Below are 27,111 nucleotides of genomic sequence, written 5' to 3' on the forward strand. Positions count from 1 at the left end.
TTTCTTCCACAAAATTTAAACTACATAATTTAATTTTCAAAACAACTGTCAAACAGTAAAACGTTCAGTTACCGTATTTTTCCACATGATAAATAATGTGGGATTGGACGAGTGAGTCTACGCTTCGATTACGAATCAAAGTGCCACGAAATTCACGGGTTCAATTCCCGATGCAGGTTTTATTTTTTTATTTTTGAAGTTATACTTCTTTACGGGCGTAATGACGGTGAAATTTTATATGGGAAAACCTAGCGACCGGGCGCATGCGCATTATAACTTTGTTTTGATTGGATGTTCAAATGACATGACAAAAATATCCAATATGGCAGCTGTGGCACAGCTGTGGGACTGTGCATGGTTTGGTTATAATGTATGCTTGTTGCGTTTTAAAATTTGTAGGAAGAGAAACAACAAACAAAAAGTTAGTTAATGGTTATACTGCCTTTTTAAATAGTTTTCATATTATATTTTTGGACTTATTTACATAGAAGAGATGATTGTTGCATGCCAATGTGAAAGCTCATCAAACTGTGCCTAGTATGAGTGCCGCAGATCTCGCTTATTCAAAGCTAAAGAATCTTTCACTGGTAAGTGTTTTATAAATAGTTGATCAAATTTTGTTATGATATTTGAACATAGCCACTTTGCACGACGCAAGTGATTGCGAAATTTATTAGTCGTTATACGGGCTCCGATACCTACCTTGAACCTACCAAAATACATAAGTAGTATGTAATACTTTTATTTAGATAATTTGATTACCATCAAAATTTCTATCAATATTCACCTAATATATTGTCTTCTTACTCTATGTTTTGTTGTATTTTTTCAATTCTAAATCATTTCAATTCAAAATCAAAATAATTTGATTTACATAAAATAAAAATGTCAAAAGGTTAATCTGTTTAGTTAGACGATCTTCGCACATAATGACAAGCTGTCTCTGTGGCGAAGTTTTAATGCGGGTGAATCCCAATACAACGCAAATACCAGCCGCGTGGTAAGTTGGTTCGAATCCCAATAGAAACTTTTATTTTTTTATTTTTTTTTATACATTTTATGATTGTAAGTATATTTATTATATAATTTTATTTTCAGAAAATACGTATTTAGTTAAAAAATTTTCCGACAATTAATGTTCAGAAATCATTTGTGGCATTTTTAATGTGTTTTTTGGCACTGTTTAATAAAATTGTTTGAGAAGTAGTAAGTATAAATTAATTTAATATTTAAATAAAATATAAATAAAAAGTATATTAATTTCGTTTATAATCATATAATCATATAATAGAAGTATAACTTCTTACGTGCGTACAAAGTACACACACATTCTTTTTTTTATGCATGTTATGATTGTAAGTATATTTGTTATATAATTTTTTTTTTCAGAAAATGCGTATTTAAAATTTTTGCCAACAATTATTATCGTTCAGAAATCATTTTTTCTTTGTGGCATTTTTCAATGTGTTTGTGTGCGTTTTATTCTTTTATTTTTTTAAATTTTTGGTATTGTCTTAAAAATCACATAATATGTAGTAGAAGTATAACTTCTTACGTGCGTACAAAGTACACACACATTCTTGTTTAAAAAAGTTAATACCACCATTAAAAAGAGCGTAAAAATATTTTGAACTTTTTAGTTATGTTAATTACCATTTAATAAATGCATAACGTATCTTCACATGTTAGTTATGTGCGGCAGATTCGTGCAAATATTATAAGAATTATTGTGCATTTAATTGTGCATTTGTTCCTTTTACAAAAATGGCGGGCATCCAAAATGGCGACTATACTTATGTGACTAATAGCACGATAACTTTTGAACTAGACGTCAGATTTCAATCAAATTTGATATGTAGGTTCTTTTTTTGATGAGTAATATCGAGGTCTTGAACTGGAAGAATCGGTTTACCAGAAGTTGTGCTTTTACTTTTTTGTTTATGTAAAAATATGTTGCTTCTTTTTCAATTCTTTCACCCTGTATAAATAAATTTTTCGAAAAGGTAATACCGCTATTGAAAAGAGTGTAAAAATATTTTTTAGGATATATTTTGAACTTTTTAGTTATGTTAATTACCATTTAATAAATGCATAACGTATGTTCACATGTATCTATGGGCGATAGATTCATTTTGAATGCTCGCCATTTTTGTAAAAGACAAAATCTGAGATGGCCTCATATCTAAATTTGAATCTTTGTATGTGTAGTATGTGTGGTCCAAATTATATGCTTCTATCATTAAATTCGCAATAATTCTTATTTGTACGAATCTGCCGCACATAGGTAGGTACCTACATGTAAAGATACGTTATGCATTTATTAAATGGTAATTAATATAACTAAAGAGTTCAAAATATTTCCTAAAAAATATTTTTATGCTCTTTTCAACGCCGGTATTACCTATTTGAAAAATTAATATATACAGGGTGAAAGAATTGAAAAAATAAACAATATACACTTGCGATCATAAAAAGCGGGTCAATCGATGAATTATTCAAGTTAGATGTCTCGAATTTTCTAAACCTTTTGTCCGATTTAAGTGATTTTTTTAGTATGTTATAGTCTTATTCTTTAAAAATATCACTATAACAATATTGTTGCTAGACAGGTAAATTGTCATTGTATACCGGGTGTAAAAATCATACAGTGTTTATTCCTCAAAGTTCGGAACACCCTGTGGAATGTTTTAGCTTAGATAAAATATTGAAATTAAAACTCGATTGTAGCCTTAGGCTTTCTTAACATTTTCTTTTTTGATTTATTTGTTTATGTTGGACAATAAAAAAGTTAGGCACGTTAATAACTGGCCATGTTCTTCATCAATACAGAGTGTTTCTAAATAAGTGCGATAAACTTTAAGGGGTAATTCTTTATGAAAAAATAATGACAGTTTGCTTTATAGACATATGTCGTTCCGAGATACGGGATGTTGAAGTTTTTCTTACAAACTGATGATTTATTTATTGCTCTAAAATCCTTAGAGACATGCAAATAAAATTTGGTAGGTTTTAAGAGGCAGTTATTGTGCATTTTTTGACATACAATTAATAATTATATATTCACCATTGGCGTGCATATCGGTATAAACATTTTAGATACATCCCGTATGCGCGCCAATGGTGAATATGAAATTCTTAATTGTATGTCAAAAAATGCGGCATAACTACCCCTTAACACCTACCAAATTTCATTTGCATATCACAAGCGGTTTTAAAGCAATAAATAAATCGTCAGTTTGCAAGAAAAAATTCAACATCCCGTATCTCGAAACCGAATAATTTGCGGCCATACGTTTATAAAGCAAACGGTCATTATTTTTTCATGCAGAATTACCTCTTAAAAATTGTCTGGCTTATTTAGAAACACCCTGTATTGATGAAGAACATGGTTAGTTGTTAACGTGCCTAACTTTTTTATTATCCAACATAAACCAATAAAGCAAAAAAGAAAATGTTAAGAAAGCCTAAGGCTACAGTCGAGTTTTAATTTCAATATTTTATCTATGCTAAAAAGTTCCACAGGGTGTTCCGAGCTTTGAGGAATATACACACTATGAGTGTTAAACCCGGTATACAATGACAATTTACCTGTCTAGCAACAATATTATTATAGCGATATTGTTAAAGAATAAGGCTATAACGTATTAAAAAAATCACTCAAATCGGACAACAGGCTTAGAAAATTCGAGACATCTAACTTGAATAAATCATCGAGTGACCCGCTTTTTATGATCGCAAGTGTATTTTTATAAAAAAATCAGGAAAAATACAACTTCTGGTAAACCGATTCTTCCAGTTCAAGACCTTATGAATAAAAAAAGAACCTATATACCAAATTTGGTTGAAATCGGACTTTTCGTTCAAAAGTTATCGTGCTATTAGTCACATATGTGTAGTCGCCATTTTGAGTGCCCGCCTTTTTTGTAAAAGGAAAAAATCTGAGATGGCCTCATATCTAAATTTGAACCTTTGTATGTGTAGTATATGTGGTCCAAATTATATGCTTCTACCATTAAATGCACAAAAATTCTTATAATATTTGTTCGAATCTGCCGCACATATATGTAGGTACATCTGAAGATAAGTTATGCATTTATTACATGGTAATTAACATAAAAAAGTTCAAAATATTTTCTAAAAAGTATTTTTACGCTCCTTTCAATGCCGGTATTACCTTTTTAAAAAATTACTATATACAGGGTGAAAGAATTGAAAAAAAAACAACATATTTTTACATAAAAAATCAGGAAAAACACAACTTCTGGTAAACCGATTCTTCCGGTTCAGGAATGGTATATTAATCCTGTGTGGGCGATACATTGAATCTCAAATATCGATATATTTTCCGATATATTGAAAGTTGAATATCGATATAAAAATATCGATAAAATTTTAAAATAAATCGATATATTTAATGTATCGATACATCGTTGCCATCCCTATTCAGGAGCTCGATCTTATACATAAAAAAAAGAACCCATATATGTACCAAATTTGGTTGAAGTCGGACTTTTCGTTTAAAAGTTATCGTGCTATTAGTCACATATGTATCTTCGCCATTTTGAATGCCCGCCATTTTTGTAAAAGGTAAAATCTGAGATGGCCTCATATCTAAATTTGAACCTTTATATGTGTAGTATATGTGGTCCAAATTATATGCTTCTATCATTAAATGCACAATTCTTATAATATTTGCACGAATCTGCCGCACTATTTGGCTTGCAAATTTTTAGAAGCCACGAAGGTGTTACCAGAAAAATGGTCCTAATAAAGTTTTATTTTTATATTATTTTATAATTTATTAAAATAAAACTTTCGCTTGCTTTTAGGAGATGTCGCTACGACACCCATGCCGCATTCCACGTTATTTCGTAGCGATTCGATACTGACAGCCCGATATGCTTTAGTTGGTTCAGAGAAAGTCATATATACATTCTCTAATGATAACCTAAAAAGGTTTGAAACCGGTTAGAGTGTTTATGACGCTGTCTGAAAGAACTGAAATATAGGACGGCTTTTGGTGTCGTTTTGCAACGTTTTGCAACGAAATGATTATTTATTAATTAGAATACTATGGAAGCGTTAAGATATTTTATTTTTTGCATGAAAACGGCGGGTCGTATAAAAAAAGGGAAGATAGAATTTTGTTACAATTGGAACGAGGAATTCAAAGATAATTTCTAATTTGAAATATCTCAGTGGCGTACTATTTTTTTTAATAAATTGTGACCATTACCCATATGCGCGCCAATGCCAATATAAAATTCTTAATTGTATGTCAAAAATGCACAATAACTACCTCTTGAAACCCACCAAATTGCATTACAATGTTGCCAGTAGTTTCGGCAAAATCGTAGTAAAATGTGTAAAATTTATGTTTTTCAACGCCCTGCATGTTGAACGCGTTATTAAGAGTTTTTATTAAGCAAACCCCAATTATTATTTTTTAGTTCTTTGTTTATCCTAGAGACGGTGTTACCTTTTTCTGAAACCCCTTGTACATTATTAAAGAGTTATTAAAATTTGAAAATCCTTCAGAAAATGTTGACAATACGATTGAGAAAACATCGGTTATGACAAAAGTAAGAAAATTCGATATATTTCAATATAATATAAAAAGTTCAATAAATATTGTAGTAACTTAACTTGTGACAACTAACCAATAATAATTTGTATAAACAAAGGCATACCTCTCTAGTCAATTCTTCTACTCTATTTTCACTTTGCACTAATTTTCCTTTAATCAATTCAACTTGTTGTTCTAAGTAACAAATTCCATCACAGTTTTCCTCGCTCATCTCCCGATCGCACACAAACTCTTTATCTTTTTCTTTCAAACGCTGTAACTCCTGTTGCAACATCCTCAACGTATCGGCTTGATATTTGATTAGTTCATCTCTCTGTATCAACTAAAAATATTTCAAAAGAATGTATAACAATCCACAGAGTATTTTTATCTTTCTAACCTTTTGTAATTGTTCTTCGTCCGGCTCACTCCCATCTGTTTGTACCTAAAAATCAAATAAAACTAATTCAATGCATATAATAGGACATTCCAGTATATAATCTTAAAATAGAATCTTTCACTTCGACAAGTATTTTTAGAACTGCATTCTATAAACATTGATGGTATGTATGTTGGGGAATATATGTCTTGGTCAACAGGATTTAGTTTAGTATTATTTGGAAATAGGATGGAAGGTTTGAAAATAGTGTTATTTAAACAAAATTTATAAAAAATGTTTATGTTGTGATTAAGTGTAGTATCCTTCTTCTTCTTTTCTTCTAAATTCCTTTCGCAATTTTCAGCTTCGAATTAAGCATAGGTACTTATAAGAACTTTTAAATAAATTATTACAAAATAGATAGAACTACATGTAGGGTTGCTAGTCCCTCATCAGATACATAGGTGAAGTTGTTCCCGTCCAGTACGTGACATAGAATAGGAAAAGTGGTGGAGTGTGTCTTTCTCCCTATACGAATTTGCTGAGGCTAACGGGACCCTTAACGACGTTCTACACCTTCGGCAAAGAATTAAGGATTTGCATGAAATTTTAGTATGTTATAGTTTACTTAAAAAAACTAAGACTTGATTTTAAAAAAATTGTTTTACCGTGCCGTTTAATTACTATTAAGGGTCAAAATTAAGTTTTAACATGGGCTCTTATGGGAATTCTTAAAAAGTTAATAACTTTTGACTCAAATTTACGATTTTTAATTATTTGTGCTTAAATTAAAGGTTTTTTTGTAAGGAATAACATATTAAAAAATGAGGATTTTTTACCGTACCATTTATTTTTAATTTATTTATTATAATTAATTCCGTAATTTATTCCGTAATTTCCGTAATTTATTATAATTTATTTTTATAAAGTATTCAATACTGAAACATGATTTGAGTATTCTGCTATAAATGCATTGTTACCAACTTTCGCTTGCATATAAGTTTCCCCCCTTTCCTCTGAGAGGCATACCCCGCAACGAAGGTGTAGAACGTCGTTAAGCGAAGGAACACTCCCGGTATAGACGGGATGTCGCCTGAGGCGTTTCTTCTTCTAGTTCCATGACCAAAATCGATCGTTTGACGTCATTTTGGCTACCATAATCAATATCGTGACTTGACAGCAACTCTAAATATTGATGTAGTCGATTTTCCACACTATTGTCTTAGATTTTTCAGCCATGATGATCTTTTTCTACCAGGGCCACGTTTACCTTGGATCTTTCACTGAATGATCAGATGCAAAAGTTAGTTGTAGAAGGTTTAGCAAAAGTAGTACATATTTTTATTAGTGGTCTGTAAACCCATATCTCAGAGGTTTCCAAACGTCCCCACTTCCACTTCATACGGTAGCACTGGACAGATATAGTCATATCTAGTACGGTATCTCAGACTTGTATACAGTCATCGTCTATATAATTTTGTTCGCTATCATATATTTAGTTTTCTTAACATTCAATTGTAATCCACACTGATCACAGATCTGGTTTATTTTGTTCATTCGATTTTGAAGGTCTTCTCTTAGTGTAGGAAACAGAGGTTGAACCTTGCAAAATGGACACAAGTCCGGTTTTATTTTTTTTCTGGTATATCAAGGGATGCTTATTATGAGTCTAACTTTTTCTTAAAAAATTTCGCCCCTGAACCCCCTTTTCATTCCTTTAAAGGGGGTAATTTGTGAGTTTTGCGAAACGTAGCCTTTCGTGTACGTTTTTCAAAAAAATTACTTGCTAGGAAAATTTCTACTATTTATTTTAAATAAATATGCATTAAATATCTTCTTCTTCAGGTGCCGTCCTCGTTCCGAAGTTTGGCTATCATCAAGGCTATGCGTATTTTTGATACCGTAGATCTAAATAATTGGCAGCTGCTGCACTTGTACCAATCTCTTAAATTATTCAACCATGAATGTTTTCTTCTGCCAATGGATCTTTTACCTATTATTTTTCCCTGAATAATTAATTGTAGTAGCTGGTACTTTTGTCCCCTAATTATATGTCCCAAGTATTGCAGTTTGCGCTTTTTAATAGTAAGCGCAAGTTCTTTTTCTTTCTGCATCCTTCGCAACACTTCCATGTTTGTCACTCTCTCTGTCCACGATATTCTCAGTATCCTGCGATACATCCACATCTCGAATGCTTCTATTTTCCTTATATCGATCTTTTTCAGTGTCCAAGCTTCCATTCCATAGAAAAGAACTGACAGCACGTAACATCTCATCAGGCGAATTTTAAGATTTAAACTTAGCTCTCTTCCGCATAAAACTGTTTTCATTTTGGTAAAAGTAGCTCTAGCTTTTTCTATTCTGATCTTGATTTCTTCAGAGTTGTCGTTGTTTTCATTAATCACAGTTCCCAGGTAATTATATTTTCTAACACGCTCAATTCTTTGATCATGTACGGTTATGTCAGAAAAATTTTGTGGAGATTTCGACACCATCATTATTTTTGTTTTTTTGATGTTAAGTGATAAACCGAACTTTTCGCTGCACTCTACTATTCTGTTTATCAGTGTTTGGAGATCTTCCGGGGTTTCTGCTATTAATACTGTGTCATCAGCGTATCTCAAATTGTTTATTAAAGTGCCATTTATTTTAACTCCTATATCTTGGTCAGCAAGGGCTCTGTTTATATTAGCATTAAATATAAATATATTTTAATTATATATTTTAAATAAATATTTATTTAATTAAATAAATATTTAATTAAATAAATATTTAATTAAATAAATATTTCCTACTATTATTTCCCGACAGCATATGTCTATCACCCACCGTTTAGCGGGGGTGGCGCCCCAAAATTGACAATTTTAAAAAAAAAAGATGTTTTAAAAAAAATATTTTTCCCTAACTGTAATGAAAATTAAAAAAAATCCCTGCGGCAATTAATCACAAATAAGCACAAATATAGGTTTCATTTAAGGGCAATTGCAAATTTTTTAATTACAGGGTGTTACATTTTAAAAAAGCCCCTTTTTATACCATCTGAACCGCCTATGCTAGAGTAAAAAACTTTCAGCTATTATCCATGTACTGGTGTTATTTATAAATTTATATAATACACCCCCATATTTTCCCCGCAACCTCCCCAAAAATAAGGAGAATTAATAAAGAAAATAATTAAAAATTGATTTTGGGCCACCACTGTGGCTTTAGGGTGCAAAGAAAGTAAAATATGCATAGGTCATAATGTGTAGCAGACAGTGTGTTGTTTTATTTTCCATAAGTACGTTATCAATAAAATGAATAGGTGACGAAAAAAAAAAACCAAAAACTGGAGCCCGCCAAAGCATTTCTGAGGTTTACGGCACCACTGTGCCGTAACGGTTGCTTATACGAAAAAAATGCATAGGACCTTATATGTAGAGAAAATAGTGGTCTTTAATTCTGTATAATGTTTGTTTTTAAAAAAATGCATAGGTAATCAGAACATCGTAAAAACATGCTCTCCAAGGGATAGGGGTAGTTTCTGCAGTTTATTTTCAAGGATAGGGGTAGTTTCCGCAGGGATGTTGCAATAATCATATATAATTAATTATTTATATGGGAAATAAGCCACAATTAAAATGAAAAAAATAATTTTATTAACGTTTCGACGCCCAAATCGGGTGCCGTTGTCAAAATACAAAATATTACTAAAATAAACTAAAGTGTTGTTGCTAAGCAAAAAAATTCTTCTAATAATTTATTTAATCTCACTCATTTATATTGGCAATTCAGACATATATTATACATTTTAAAGTAGAAGACTTTAAAATGATATTGCCAATATTTATGAGTTGCGTTCCTGGGACGACTTACTGAAAGATAGTTCATTCGATTACATGAAATTAACCCCAACTCAAGAATATCCGTCATAAAAAATTATAGCATGTGACATGTCTTTAAAAAGACAACCAAATGCAACGACAGTAAAATTCTCGCGTTAGAGACTTCATAGTAAATCACAAGGGAAAACCAGGAAAAACCTTGTGATACTATCCCGACATCGTAAGTATTTGGTCTTACATTAATTTACTCTCAAAAAATAATACCAAATTCTGACTTGTAACATGTTTAAATTATAAATAATATTAATAATACTAGATATATAAGTAATACTAAAATATAAAATATGTACTAGCTCGATATTATTGACTTACTAATCTTGGTATTTTCTTTCTATTGACTTCCTCTTTCAGTATGGGTAACCACATCCTACTGCATTCTACTGAGGAATTTGCGACACAATTGGTTTCATTTAGCATAATTAGAGCCGCTTCTTTGATTTTTCTCTTTTTACTATCTGATTCTTTCAGGACTATACTTGAATCTCTCCACTGAACTCTATGTTCATTATCCCATGCGTGTTGACATATTTGAGATCTCTCAAATTCTCTATTTTTAATATAAGATTGATGTTCATTTATTCTAACGTCTAATGGTCTTGATGTCTCACCTAAATAAAATTGTTCGCATTCACAAGGTATTTTATAAATGCAATTCTTTGTTCTTTCTTGATCATTGTTAGGTTTAGTTTTAGATAGAATAGATCTCAATGTGTTTGTTGTTTTGAATGTTGTTGAAATGTTGAATTTATTTCCTATTGTTTTAAGTTTCTCGGATAGTCCTTTTATATATGGTATTGATATTTTCCTCGTATTATTTCTGGTGAATGTTGTAGGATCCCGTTCTAAGTTGTTCTGTTCCATTCGATCCAATCTTGATAATTCCTTATTTATAAACGATAAAGGATAATCATTTTTTAATAAAACAGATGTTAACAATTGTTTTTCTGCTAAAAAGGAATTTTCGTTAGAACAAGTAATTTTGGCTCTATCATATAAGGATTTAATGATTCCCTTTTTAACGTTGATGTTGTGATTTGACTTGTAATTGAGATATCTGTTGGTGTGTGTTGGTTTTCTATACACTTGAGTCTCATATCCAATATCCTTCTTTGAGATCAAAACATCGAGGAAAGGTAGGCTGTTATTGTATTCCTTTTCCATTGTAAATTTTATTGTCTCTTCTTGATCGTTTATAATATTCAGGAACGTATCCAACAATTCTGATCTATGAGGCCATATTGAAAACACATCATCTACATATCTCCACCATACTGTGGGTTTTAAATTTTGTTTAGAAATAATATTAGTTTCGAAATCCTCCATAAATATATTAGCCAATAATGGAGATAAAGAAGAGCCCATTGCTAGACCAAAATTTTGTTTATAGAATTCATTGTTTAGTTGAAAATAGGTATTATGGGTACATAATGTCAATAACTCCATTATAGCTGATACATTTAGTCTTGTCCTAGTTGCCAATGTATTATCATTCTCTAATTTCGTTTTGATTATGTTTAAAGTTTTATCTAATGGTACATTTGTAAATAAACTGTTTATGTCAAAACTTACTAAAATATTATTTGGATTAAATTCAATAGTTGATAATTTGTTTAAAAAATGTTTTGTATTTTTTATAAAAGTGTCATCATTATTAGCAAATGGTTTTAGAATGTTTAATAAGAATTTTGATAGTTCACTACAAGGAGAATTGATGGTACTACAAATGGGTCTAAGTGGTATGTTCGCTTTATGAATTTTCGGCACTCCATAAAAATGTGGTGTCTTACTGTAGTGAGGTGTCATTAATTTTCTTTGATAGTATGTTAGATCATTTTTAAATTTGAATAAAGTTCTATATATTTTGTTTTCCAGTGTCTTCGTTGGATCCTTCGTTAATTTGCTATAAGGTCCATTTGTAATTAGATCTGTAATTTTGTCCTCATATTGTATTTTATTCATTATTACAGTTGCATTGCCTTTATCCGCTGGTAGGATTGTTATGGAGTCATCATTTCTTAAAGTTTTTAAAGCTTTCATTTCCTCTTTGCTGATGTTCTGTTCAATTTGATTAGACTTTTCCAATTCAAGTTTACATAGTACCCTATATTGTTCTTTTTCATGAGTTGGTAGACACTGGGATATTTTCTCCACTGAGCTGATTATGTCTAATTTTGGAATAGATGGATGAGTAACAGCATAGTTTAAACCTTTTGACAATACCAAATTTTCCGTTGCATTTAAATGTCTATTTGATAGATTGACAACTGTCGCTAATATGTCATTATTTCTATTTAGGTTATCAAAAGTATGTAAACTATTTTGTTCTAAAAGATTATTAAATTTATTTAAATGTATATTTCTTTGTTTCTGATATGAATTTTCATAAATTATGTGTAAACTAAAAATAATTCGATCAAAATCAGAATTTGATATCATTCCGAAAAGTAAATCTTCAATACTTACGATGTCTTGTTCGATAAAAAATAAATTTGACCTGTGAAATTGCAACCTTTCCCGGATCATCGACAAACTGGCTCTATGTAGAATATTTTGGAGTCTTCTGCTTGAGTATGCTGGCCGTAACCTCAAGCCCTTTGGTATTATGTTGTTATTTCTACATCTTCTTAAAAATTTTATTGAATTTTGACAATGTGCCAGTTTCTCGTAGAAGGTTTCCAATTTCCTAAAATTTTGACACACGATAGGCCCATACCGGTTTCTTAATGTTGTTCTGAAGCTATTTCCTTGTGGCATTTTTATGATTAATTATTTATATGGGAAATAAGCCACAATTAAAATGAAAAAAATAATTTTATTAACGTTTCGACGCCCAAATCGGGTGCCGTTGTCAAAATACAAAATATTACTAAAATAAACTAAAGTGTTGTTGCTAAGCAAAAAAATTCTTCTAATAATTTATTTAATCTCACTCATTTATATTGGCAATTCAGACATATATTATACATTTTAAAGTAGAAGACTTTAAAATGATATTGCCAATATTTATGAGTTGCGTTCCTGGGACGACTTACTGAAAGATAGTTCATTCGATTACATGAAATTAACCCCAACTCAAGAATATCCGTCATAAAAAATTATAGCATGTGATATGTCTTTAAAAAGACAACCAAATGCAACGACAGTAAAATTCTCGCGTTAGAGACTTCATAGTAAATCACAAGGGAAAACCAGGAAAAACCTTGTGATACTATCCCGACATCGTAAGTATTTGGTCTTACATTAATTTACTCTCAAAAAATAATACCAAATTCTGACTTGTAACATGTTTAAATTATAAATAATATTAATAATACTAGATATATAAGTAATACTAAAATATAAAATATGTACTAGCTCGATATTATTGACTTACTAATCTTGGTATTTTCTTTCTATTGACTTCCTCTTTCAGTATGGGTAACCACATCCTACTGCATTCTACTGAGGAATTTGCGACACAATTGGTTTCATTTAGCATAATTAGAGCCGCTTCTTTGATTTTTCTCTTTTTACTATCTGATTCTTTCAGGACTATACTTGAATCTCTCCACTGAACTCTATGTTCATTATCCCATGCGTGTTGACATATTTGAGATCTCTCAAATTCTCTATTTTTAATATAAAATTGATGTTCATTTATTCTAACGTCTAATGGTCTTGATGTCTCACCTAAATAAAATTGTTCGCATTCACAAGGTATTTTATAAATGCAATTCTTTGTTCTTTCTTGATCATTGTTAGGTTTAGTTTTAGATAGAATAGATCTCAATGTGTTTGTTGTTTTGAATGTTGTTGAAATGTTGAATTTATTTCCTATTGTTTTAAGTTTCTCGGATAGTCCTTTTATGTATGGTATTGATATTTTCCTCGTATTATTTCTTGTGAATGTTGTAGGATCCCGTTCTATGTTGTTCTGTTCCATTCGATCCAATCTTGATAATTCCTTATTTATAAACGATAAAGGATAATCATTTTTTAATAAAACAGATGTTAACAATTGTTTTTCTGCTAAAAAGGAATTTTCGTTAGAACAAGTAATTTTGGCTCTATCATATAAGGATTTAATGATTCCCTTTTTAACGTTGATGTTGTGATTTGACTTGTAATTGAGATATCTGTTGGTGTGTGTTGGTTTTCTATACACTTGAGTCTCATATCCAATATCCTTCTTTGAGATCAAAACATCGAGGAAAGGTAGGTAAAAAAATAAACATCAAAAAAATATATATAAAATCATATATATTTATGAAAAACCCTATTGATGGAGCATATTTTTTTTTGGCTACAGCCTGTATTGCATCAAGAAATCGCTTTTGGTGTCCATGCATGGGTAATAAGAACGTGCACAAAATGATACATGAAGCATTTTAATAAAGTGCATGGTGTGTGAAGGATTCCAAGAAAATCACTTTCTTTATTAATTCTCCTTTTTTTTGGAGTGGTTCCGGAAAAAAATTGGGGTGCATTATAGAAATTTGTAAATAACACTAGTATATGGATAATCGCTGAAAGTTTTTTTTCCTCTAGCATAGGCGGTTCAGATGGTATACAAAGGGGTTTTTTTAAAATGTAACACCCTGTAATTAAAAATTTTGCAATTGCCTTTAAATGAAACCTATACCAAAAAATTAGCCACTTATTTGTGATTAATGGCCGCAGGGTTTCTTCTTAATTTTCATTACAGTTAGGGAAAAATATATTTTTTTAAAAACATCTTTTTTAAAAATCTGTCAATTTTGGGGCGCCACCCCTGCTAAACGGTGGGTGATAGACACATATATATATATATATATATATATATATATATATATATATATATATAACCGGTTCTATAGCGTTCTACGCCTTCCGGTACCCAATCGCCAAGCCTGTCGATCTAGCCAGTCATTTTCTTGAAGATTTCTTTCTGACATGGCTTTTGTAATTCCTTGTTTCCAGGATATATGCTGTCGGGAAATAAATGGTAGGAAATATAGTTCTGTTTATTTTACTATCAAGTAAATTTTTTGCAAAAACTTACAGGAAAGGCTACGTTTCGCAAAAACCACCAATTATCCCCTTTAAAGGGATGAAAAGGGAGGTTCCGGGGCGAAATTTTTTAAGAAAGAGTTAGTCTTATAACAAGTACCCCTTGATATACCAGAAAAAAAAATAAAACCGGACTTGTGTCCATTTTGCGAGGTTCAACCTCTGTTTCCTACACTATCTGTAATTAGCCAGAACTAAGGTATCGTCGGCATATTTAATATCATTGACAGTTACACCATTCACCAATTCAATAATACCTGTTGTCTCCGTTACGATTTCCTTAGATATTTCCTCTGCATACAAGTTAAAGAGTAAAGACGAGAGTATACAGCCTTGTCTAAATCCCCTTTTTATATTTATTTCATCCGACAGTTCTTGTTCACTTTTATTCTTTCCACTTGATTCCAGTATATATTTGTAATTATTCGTAAATCTTTATCGTCCAAGTCAGCTGTTTTCAATATATCTAGCATTTTGTTATGTCGAACCTTGCCAAAAGCCTTTTCAAAAGGAGCTTAAGTAACTGGAACATTTGGAACTGGAGTTGTTTCTGGTACAGTCGGAAAAACGATCACATCAATGACTTATTTTGTATTTTCTGTCTTTTTCTATAACAAACGGTTGTTATTTATAGAAAAAGACAGCAAATACAAAATAAGTAAGATAACGTTTTCAATTTAAAAATCTTTTAGTAATATTTTTAATATTTTTCAATATTATAAATGTTGCTATTAGGATTGAAAACTTTATCTTTCAATTGCCAGATGACGCTAGTCACCTAATCCATACACGTCAGTTGCAATGTGGGGATAAACTTTCATGGTTGGTCACTTCGAGTATGGAGCAGCAGGCATACGTCTTTCCGATGAGATTCCAATAAGAGTCGAAAATCGTCAACATTTTTATTTTTATTTGTATTACTCCTATAGAGTAACTAGGTCCATTTTCCGTTGGAACTTTACCAAACTACAGACGGGGGTTGTGAATTGCATAGTGTAGAATTCCTTCCCCTTTGTCTTCACTGCAGCATCCATCTGACTTGCATACTGTAGAAGCCTTGGAGGTGTCACCAGGGAAATGGACCAATAAGTTTTCAATTTAAACATGTTTTAGTAATATTTTTAATACTTTTCAATATTATAAATGTTGCTATTAGGATTGAAAACTTTACCTTTCAATTGCCAGATGACGCTAGTCACCTAATCCATACATGTCAGTTGCAATGTAGGGGTAAGCTTTCATGGTTGGTCACTTTGAGTATGGAGCAGCAGGCCTACGTCTCTCCGATGAGACTCCAATAAGAGTCGAAAATCGTCGATTCAGAGTGCTGGACTGCGCTCCGTATTCTAAGTGAAAAATAATATTGTTTTGCCTTCGCATTGCAACTGAATAAAAATGGTATACATTTTTATTTTTACAAAATAAGTGATTGATGTGATCATTCATGGGAATCTTTCATTTTTCCGACTGTATATATGAATGCACTGCTACTGCTTGGGTCACATGTATTTCTAGGGTCTTGGAAAGTATCGAGGCTCGCGTTTCGCGTACCTCCCCAAAGAGTCGGAAAGTATCGGCCCAATTGCCATCTTCTGATAATCAGTAAGCTGTATTGGAGATATCTGCGTGGATGGATCTAGGAGGTGATAGAAACGTCTAGAGGTTTGTCCCCCAGACAGTATGGGTTTCGAAAAGTTATCAGTACGGTAGATGCGGGCATTGAAGGAGAGGGGAACCACAATAAATGGGCCGTCCAGCTCCTCTTCAATATCTGGAATGCCTTTAATTCGTTGTAGTGTTCTTCGTGTTGAGCAATCTCAGATTACCTATCCGAGGGAAGGATCCGGGTAGAAAGAGGTTGTGTGGTTTACGAATGTCAAGGCTGGGATTCTCCAGGGGTCCGTCCTGAAGCACCCAGTTATGGAAACTAGCGTACGACGGTGTCATGGATTGCGAGTTCGGAGAGGATGATACTCCCTTCGGGTTCTCGGATGACCTCGCGGTGCTGATGACGGCGGGGACATGGACGAACCCCTGCAACTACGATAGTATGCAAGTAGTTTCGCCGCGAAGAAGACCGATACGGAGAATCTCAAAGGTCAGAGAATGGGGGAGGGCTTGAGTCTGGCCTGTGTGGGAGTTATTCCCAAGAGATACGTGAAGTATTTAGGGGTGATTCTGCACGAATTATGGTTGGGGGAACATATACGGGAGACAGCCAGAAAGGGCTCTAAGAGAGCGGCTACGTTGGGAATCATGAACTTGTAAATTGAAATATACAGGGGTTAAGAAAGAAACAATTATAACTATTTAACAAAATCAGCAAAATTAAATTTTTTATGTGTATTCTTTCGTTAAAAGTTAAAAGGAAAGAAAGGGGAAAAAAACTAAAATTAAAACATCAGAACAACATACTCACTTCATTATCACCACAAAAATTTACTCGTAAACTTTGTCTACAATGCTTGCATAACTACAAATTAATAGTAAGATCGTTATATAAAAGTGCCTATATTATAAAATATAACATACTTTAAGCTTTCCCTTTAACTGAATTAAATAAGATTGTAATTCTTCTATTCTATATTTCAAAACAATAACTTCTTTGTCCTAAAAAATTTATAATGATAAATCTATGAATGTATACAGTGCGTCCATAAAGTAACGCATAAATTCGTTATTTTGTAAACCGGCGACTTTAAGGAAAACTCCCTAAACAGGCCGATTTTTGGAATATATATCATACTAGTGACGTCATCCGTCTGGGCGTGATGACGTAATCAATGATTTTTTTAAATGAGAATAGGGGCCATGTGTTAACTCATTTGAAAGGGTATTCAATTCTCTATTTACTAATGTAAACATTAACATAATTATTTATACAGGGTGTTCAAAAAACATTTGTTTAATTAAAATAATTGAGACAAAAAGAAGAATGTATGTAATTTATTTAATTAAAAATGCCTTTTACTACTGTCAGAAAACAGAAAAAAAATTTATTTGACAAATAAATATTGATTTTCGCTTAAACGAAATGTTCCAACTGGCAAGAGGCAGGTGGGTGGCAGCTTTAATTTAATTTAAGCGAAAAACAATATTTATTTGTCAAATAAACATTTTTTTCCTGTTCTCTGACCACATTAAAACGTATTTTGAATTAGATAAATTACATAGGTTCTTCTTTTTGTCTCAATTATTTTAATTAAAAAAATGTGTTTGAACATCTTGTATAAATAATTATGTCAATTTTTATATTACGGAATAGAGAATTGAATACCCTTTCAAATGAGCTATCACATGACCCCTATTCTCATTTAAAAAAATCATCGATTATATTATGTCATCACGCCCAAATAGATGACGTCACTAGTATGATATATATGCCAAAAAATCGGAAATTAAAAATAAAAATCGACCTGTGTCGGGATTTTTCCTTAAAGTCGCCGGTTTACGAAATAAATGAATTTATGCGTTACTTTATGGACGCACCGTATAATTTTTTTATTTAAAGAACGGATCTGATGATAAATTGTTATTCTTTAAGAAACAAGTCTTATCCAATTGGTCTATCCATTAAATCATTCCCCAATAGAAATAAATAAGAAATAGATTTGTGTAACAACTACAAAGCTCCAGAATTTGACCTCACCGCTGCACAAGTCCTCAACAATTCCATAGAAAAACAGTCTTTCTTACATTCGATTAAACAACAGTGTCATAAAATCGTAAAGAAAATTGTACAAACTCGAAAAAAAATTGCACTGCAGAATTTTTGGATTTAAAAAAAGCATTCGACCGTGTAGGGCATAATGGACTACTTTATAAGATAAAAAAGTCCGTCCCTACCAATTACTACACAGTTTATAAATTATACCCCATTAACCGCTTTTTTCAAATTAAGTTTAACCATAGAACATCCACCACCATTCAATAAAATCTGTTACACCACAGGGTAGTGTGCTTGGCCCATCCCTATATCTGATATTCACGGCAGACATGCCGACAATGCATGAAACAACCATCAGCACATTTTCAGAGGATATGACGACTGGGCAACATGGGAATACTAACGTGGAAGAGTAAAAGCCGTAGAAAAGATAGGTAGATGATGTCAGAGAACATATTATAGGAGCATGTGGCCGAGGAAAGAGGAAATGGAAACAGGATTGAGAGGTCTATCTATGTCCAGGACTGACCGAATAAACATCTTTAGACAGATATATAGATTTCTTTCTTACCTTTGTTTTACTTGTAGGTTCATACTGATATTGAAAGTCCTCGATCGTTCTGTTCAAAGTAAAAATCTCGGTGTCTTTTTCCTGCAAATAAATTTATATTGATCAACCTTATAAAAATAATGTTAATATGAAAATGAACAAAATTTAGTTACCTGTAGTTTCGCATTAGCTTCACACAGGCAATTGCCCAGTCTTTGTATTTCTTCATTTAGGGTGGTCATTTGTACATGCTTTTCCTGAAAAGACAAATAATATTCATATTGTAAAGGATTTACATTAGCATCCAAAAAATAAGAGTTAATCCATATGGATTTAATTTTTAAAAGTCTTAAGCAAATATTATTTACCATTGTTTGGATTTAGTAAATGGGTGACATTGGTTTTGTAATCTAGGCCACGCATTTTGAAAACGCCGAAGTCAGCAATTGTAATGCTATTAGTAATTCACGGTCACATTCAAGTATGGTCTACGTAGAAAGTAAAGAAAGGGATTATTCATTATTCAGAAACCGACGTGGTTAGAGTAGAGACGTTATCCATCGCTTACACCAACTAATTACTGTCGTGCATGGTGACTTAAATAAATATATTTCGGTAATTAGTGTTTCAACTTATCAACCAAATCATCGGGGGTTGCAACCCCCGTACCACCATGATATAAATATCGTATAAAAAATCCAAAAAGAATAAAAAAATAAAACCGTAAATATCTTTTGATTGAGACTTGAAAATAATTTTAAAATATTTCCCCAGTAAAGATTACCAAGTTGTGATTTCATGTCTGAGGCCAAGCCATAGAATTGGACTGTAGAGCCATAGGGATGGATGGATGGATGGATTACGTACCTGATCTTCTTTCTCTCGGACGGTTTTACTTTCTTGTAGAGTATTTCGAAGTTCTTCAATTGTGTTGTTTAACTTTTCAACTTCTTCATGAGTTACCTACAAAAAATGTTTTAATTAATTGAGTTCAAGCAAGTTATATAAGATGTTGTTGAAACAGCAAGCGAGAGTCCTGTTTACCAAAATTCTCAATTGAGACGCTGAAGATGACTTTAGACAGAGGAAGAAACAAAAATTATAAAAAAAATTTAAGATAAACGCTGGAACGAAGAAGTTTTCCCTATTATTTATTATATTTATGAGAAGGTATTCGTGGGAAAAAGGGAAGAAGGAAGAGAAATTTATAAGTGTAAGATTCTTACCTTACACAGAAAACATTTGGTATCTGTTCCTAATTGGTTAATTCTACCATCCAAAAAAGTCTACAATATTATCATTTTTAATAAAACTGTATATTCGTAATATTCGACTTCCTACCTTTTCTCTGATATATTTGTCTAATTCTATTTTAAGTTCATTGCTTTCATCTTGCAACTTTTTGTTTTCTATTTCAATTCTACGACATTCTTCAGCTATACACAACTCTTGTTGAACTGCAGTTTTATATTTCTCTTTCATATGATCCCTCTCTGTTAACTAATAAAAATAAAAAGTATTTTGAAGTCGTAATCAAAACTTTAACGAAGTTCATATACTATGTAATCAGTTCGTCTTCAATGTGATCCCATAATCAAGCGAAAACGATATTAAATAGAGACATTTACATCTAATCTGTTAATTTAAGAAATTTGTATGATCTATAAGTTAATTTAAAAAAACATAGAACTCGGTGAATAGAAGCCAGTTGTTTGGAGGAACTTAAGAAAAATTGAAGTATCAGAAAAGCTAAACAAATTTGTAAACATGAACCAATGGAACTAATAAGTATTAAGCAATTCTAAATGATGAAGAAATGGAAAAGTGTAAAAAAGATTTAATGGTTTAAAATAAAGGCGGCTACTCAGTACGCGAAACTTGACAAGTACGTGGCAAGAGTCGCCAAAAATCAAGTTCTATGTATGAAGATGACATGAAAATAGACCCAGAAATGTGTACGAGTCTACCAAACAAAGGGAGACTAAGTAGATACGCCATCCTGGTTGAAGACTCCATCTGCTCCGAATAGTCCTCAATAACCGAATCTTCAGCAGAGTAAGGCAGCTTCCGCAGAACCTTCTGTTGCTATAAAAGCTGCGATAGGTGTACCAGAGCATTCATACCAGCGGTGTTTATGGAGGATATACAAAAATTTAATCGGTTGTAGTATTTATACTGGTGTAAAACAGATGTCTTGCAGAACATAAAAACAATAATGGCAACGCTTAATCAAGAGAAAGGGAAATGCAATTAGCAATCATAACAAATATCGAACCGTATTGCCTCAAAACAGTTGGTATATCGTAGTCTATAGTCAAATAGAAAAAAATTAATAAGGTGTATAAAAATACATACGAAATTGTTAAACTCGCTTTCCAAATGTTGAATGTGAGATTTTGTATCATCTAACTGTCTCTCTAATATATTTTTCGCTTTCTCAATACTTTCTTTATCTTTCTCTACAGAATTATTCTAAAAAATACAATAAATTTGTTGAATAGCTAGAAATTATTCAATATTTTCAATACCTTCGTTTGAAGTTCTTGTATTTCTCTTTCCAGACAATGAGTAAGCTGTAAAAGGAGTATTAAGTTTATTCGAACTTGAATAAATGGATTGCTACAACTGTAATGTGGATCCGAGGGAAGAATTTAAAACAAACATTAAACATCATTAAGTCACGAAAATTAACATGTATCGTTATTAAATTCTGAGAGAAATAAAACGAAATGTGCACCCCACAACCAATCAGTGATAGCAAAACTGATCTCATTAATGTGGATATTTTCTATTGTAGTATAATATGAACCCTCTGTATAAATCATAATTTAAATATGATGTTATTAACCTTTAGGGTATTGAACAGACATAAAAACAATAGTTTATAGTTTTGTATCACATGTTTAATATGAGTGAACTTGAACTATATTTGTTATGATTTAAATCGGTATAAAAACATGCTGAGCAATCAGTATGGGGAGATAGACAGATAATTATTATTTGTAGTAGTCAGTATTTAAGTAATGTGAAGGTAGGTCGCTACTGTTATATGTAAACACATTGTTATGGTTAATTGTTGATGGAGTTGATTGTAAATATAATGTATTTGAATCAAGATAGAGAGTTTTAATTAGTTTGGACCTAGAAGGCAGTAACATCACACTATTTGCGACACTATGTTACAAAATTTTTCATTTTCTACACAATTTGAGATGCATTTTGCGAATGCTTTTCCTTACGCACAAAATGCAATTTTTATCTTCGAAACATCAATTTTGTTCACAAACTTTCCTGACAACTCTGTCGAATCGAATGCAAAAAGTTACCTTGCCTAAGAATTTTTACCTTACTGTCGAAAATTTCTTATCGAAATTATTAAAATATTTACTGCCGGAAATTATCTTACGGCGTTTGGAGGTATAGTTATAGTTCTTTTCAGAGCCTTCTTTCAGCGTGTCACAGTTTTTCGATTTTTTATAACGGATTAAGTTGGATATGACGGAAAAAGCAGTACGTCCGTGATTATACACACTTATAACATTTATTCTAGTTAGCCAATCTAGGCGACTATACAAATCAAAGAACAGTACTTTTTATAAATACAATAAGCGTGATTGATTTGTTTTTATACCAGATTGCTATAAAAGTGTTATAATGCAATAAACTTTTCATATTTGGCCAGATTCGACAACTGTCAGATTTAACTAAAATGTCATGTAATGATTCACAACTAAATAATATAAAATATATAAAATATAAACTAAAGAAGAAGAAGAAGATGATGATTCACAACATTTTTAAAATCATATTATAAACTTACGTGCATAGAAATCGGCCCACTTAAAAATTTGGTCATTTTTGATGTCTAATATTTCCTAAACCTGTTGGCCGATTTAAGTGATTCTTTGAACATGTTATAGCCTGATTCTTTGACAATACCAGTGTAATAATATTGTTGCTAAACAGGTAAATTTTCATTGTATACCGGGTGTACCAATCAAACTGTATTTTTTTCTCAAAGTTTGCATCACCCTGTGCAATATTCTAGCCTTTATAAAATACTGAAGTTAAAACTCAAATATAGCCACAGGTTTTCTCAACATTCTGTTTTTTGATTCATTCGTTTATGTTGGATAATAAAACATGTTAGGTACATTATGTTAGGTACTTTAACAACTAGACATGTTCTTCATCAATACACGGTGTTTCTAAATAAGTACGAGAAACTTTAAGGGGTAATTCTACATGAAAAAATAATGACAGTTGGCTTTATAAACGTATGCCCGCAAATGTTTCGTTTCCGAGATAAGGGATGTTGAAAGTTTTCTTACAAACTGACGATTTATTTATTACTTTAAAACCAGTTGAGATATGCGAATGAAATTTGGTGAGTTTTAAGAGATAGCTATTGCGGATTTTTTGACATAAAATTAAGAATTTTATATTCACCATTAGCGTGCATACGGGTAATATGGTCGGTCATATTGTACGTATGCGCGCTAATGGTGAATATTAAATTCTTAATTGTATGTCAAAAAATGTGCAATAACTACGTCTTAAAACCCATCAAATTTTATTTGCATATCTCAACTGGTTTTAAAGCAATAAATAAATCGTCAGTTTGTAAGAAAAAATTCAACATCCCGTATTTCGTAAACGAAACATTTGCAGACATACGTTTATGATGCAAACGGTCATTATTTTTTCATGCAGAATTACCCCTTAAAGTTTATCGCACTTATTTAGAAACACCGTGTATTGATAAAGAACATGTCTAGTTGTTACAGTACCTAACTTTTTTATCATCCAACATAAACGAATGATTAAAAAAACAAAATGTTAAGAAAATCTTAGGCTATAGTTGGGTTTTAATTTCAGTATTTTATAAATGCTAGAATATTCCACAGGGTGATGCGAACTTTGAGAAAAAAACACAGTTTGATTGGTACACCCGGTATACAATGAAAATTTACCTCTTTAGCAACAATATTATTACAGTGGTATTGGAAAAGAATCAGGCTATAACATGTTCAAAAAATCACTTAAATCGGCCAGCAGGTTTAGGAAATATTAGACATCAAAAATGACCAAATTTTTAAGTGGGCCGATTTCTATGCACGTAAGTTTATAACGTCAAAATTAATGACGCACTAAAAGAAGGCTTTGAGAAGAACTTTACATTGTAAAATGTAGCCCCGTTCAATTATTTTAAGCTGTTTGTCCTTTGTCCAGTGTGTTAATTATTGTAATATTAATTTTGATTGCAATGTGATATTGATTCCGTGTAGCGTGGTTGTTATTGTAAGGTGTGATCCAAAATTATTGTCACCATAGGTGGCTCTGAACGACAGAGATAGCTATACAGTGCATGACTATTCTTAATTCAGATATACTTTCCAGTTTACGTCAACTTTGCAGTGTACGTCAACTAAACAAGAAAAGTTAGGTTATGTAGAGATGTTGATGGTGGACATATACAACATCTTGTTTGATTTTATTTATTATTGTTACTTATAATTTTGTTAATTCTTTTTATTTTTGATTAAAGTTCTGTGTTAAAGGTTTTGACTGATTTTTTATGTTTTATAATGTTAATCAAATTTAATTGATAAACCAATGATATAAATTCAGATTAAAACAAGACATACGTAATTTTTTGCACGGCTAGCTTTGATCCCAATAATTGTGGATCGCTCGTTATATACAGTGTCGTGTATTGTATTATTTTACTATTGTTATTATGTTTTGATGACAGTAATAAATATAATGTTATTTTTCCTTTGCAGAAAATAGAATTATATTTTATTTTATTTATTTTAAACTGTATATAAATATCCTAAATATATTTACTTTGTTTTTAACCTATGTTTTACGGAGTCTGTCCTCCTAAAAAAGCTACCCGCACATTATTGTAAATCTGGATATATTCGGAGACTAGAAGTTTGTGATGCTATGTCCGTTCCACCTTGACTTTGCAGTATAAGGAACATAGGCAATGCAGTCCTTATGAGAGTTTTAGCGCGGTGATGCCGATTTTATCAAAATGGATTTGTAATCGAACATTAGAGAGATTAAATTAAAACTGTTTTAGAAAGGCAATCTACAATTTTAGGATTTATATGCGTTTTATTTTTTTATTTATTTATATAAGTTTATTTGATATACTTTAGTTATTACGCATATGAATCCTAAAATTATTGTAGATTGCCTTTCTAAAACAGTTTTACATTTAATCTCTCTAATGTTCGATTACACATTCTTTTTGATAAAATCAGTATCATCGCGCTAAAAGCTATCATAAGAACTGCATTGCCTATTTTCCATATACTGTAAAGTCAAGATGGAACGGACTATAGACATATTAATAAAATAACAAAAATAAAGATCTCACTTTTTATTAGACTCAAAATTATTAACATGCATTCTTACAGGGGTATGATTAGGAACAAAAACGTTAGGTTGCTTACGAAAATCATCCATATTTGACGACTCGCCACTATGGCTACTTGTCCCAACAAATGTATTCCATCTATTTAAATTGACACAGGTCGATTTTAGTCTTTCTTTAATCGGTTTAACTAAATTTTGGTCTTTGCTCAAATCGTTCTCAGATTTACTGAGTAAAGCATTGGAATTCTTATTTTTTTCTTTTAATTCGTTGTTATTGTGTTGAAATTTTACTCTGCACTTTGAACAGTTAGCTGTGTGTTCATCAATAGGCACTTCTTTTTGTTTTTCTTTGTTGCTTGCTTTGCTCTTTTCCTCGTTAGCGTGACGTAGGTATATAACAGTAGATTTTCCAGATTGAATAACTTTCTTCGTGTGGTTTATTACTAAGACGTGTTCGCTTTGAGGAGGGCTGGATAAGGTATCGTCTGCAGTTTTGGGATAAGGTTTTTCGGGAAGGGAAACCTAGGGAGAATATATTTGTTTAAATATATATCAACAAGGTTATGATAGTCAGAAGTCAGTTTACGTTACATACATATACAGGGTGTTTGGTAAAGAATATACCTTAACCTTAGATTCCTGAGGTTAAAATAGGTCGATTTAAGCTAACTTACCTTAGTTCAAAAGTTGATACTAACCGAAATAAAGGGTGTCAAAGTTAAACTTTTATTTTATATATTCTTGAATATTTCCTGGCAGGCATGAGATAATAACACGAAATTTGGTAAGTGGTGCTGGTACTGTACTGGTACTAAATTATGTTAAACAAACGTTTCTGGCTACTACCAGAGGCGTACGACGGGGGAACGTGAATGGCTGACCCTTCCCAAATTCTACGCCACTGGTGGAAAGCCATTAGTTTTCGAGATATTTCAAGCTAAAAACGAAGGAGCATAATAAATATATTAATCAAAATAAGCGTACCTTTTCATTTTTAACTTCAAATATCTCGAAAACTAATTACTTTAACGTCACGAATGAAGAGTATATTATTTGCATAGAAAGTATTGGAAAATCTAAAAATTATGCTAAAATAGCAGTTTCATCAGTGGCGTAGAATTTGGGAAGGGTCAACCATTCACTTTCCCCTGTCGTAAGCCTCTGGTAGTAGCCAGAAACGATTATTTAACATAATTTAGTAGGGTGTACAGTGCCTACACTGCCTGCCAAGTATGACACGGATATGTCAAATTATTTTAAAGTATTCTTTTTTATAATTATTTATTCTTTATTAAAAACTTTAAGAACTATGTGTGCCCGGTACAATAAAACTATTTCACATATCCTTACGATACTTGGCAGAAAGTGTAGGTATTGTACACCCTACTAAATTATGTTAAATAATCGTTTCTGGTTAATACCAGAGGCGTACGATAGGGGAATGTGAACGGTTGACCCTTCCCAAATTCTACGCCACTGATGAAACTGCTATTTTAGCATATTTTTTAGATTCTCCAATACTTTTTATGCAAATAATATACTCTTCATTCGTAACGATATATGTAGTCATTAGATTTCGAAATACTTGAAGTTAAAAATGAAAAGGCACACTTATTTTGATTAATGTATTATGCTCCTTCGTTTTAG

The 27,111-nt window shown here is 31.7% G+C and overlaps 1 protein-coding gene across 6 annotated transcripts in view; it reads right to left on the minus strand.

The window, feature by feature from the left end:
* LOC114328083 (probable DNA double-strand break repair Rad50 ATPase) overlaps positions 1-27,111 on the minus strand; it is a 105,483-nt gene that overhangs the window by 54,727 nt on the left and 23,645 nt on the right. For 5 of the 6 annotated variants that reach the window (XM_050655557.1, XM_050655556.1, XM_050655555.1 and 2 more), the window contains 5 exons: positions 19,942-20,037; positions 19,248-19,331; positions 19,096-19,176; positions 5,967-6,011; positions 5,691-5,909 (listed from right to left, as the gene is read on the minus strand). In XM_050655557.1, the coding sequence (XP_050511514.1) occupies positions 5,691-5,909; positions 5,967-6,011; positions 19,096-19,176; positions 19,248-19,331; positions 19,942-20,037 (525 nt within the window). Of the gene's footprint in view, positions 1-5,690; positions 5,910-5,966; positions 6,012-19,095; positions 19,177-19,247; positions 19,332-19,941; positions 20,038-20,300; positions 20,361-20,415; positions 20,568-27,111 lie in introns of those variants that run through there. The other variant, XM_050655560.1, reaches the window with a different exon arrangement.

Source organism: Diabrotica virgifera, chromosome 7 (genome assembly GCF_917563875.1).
Source record: "Diabrotica virgifera virgifera chromosome 7, PGI_DIABVI_V3a".
NCBI lineage: Eukaryota > Metazoa > Arthropoda > Insecta > Coleoptera > Chrysomelidae > Diabrotica > Diabrotica virgifera.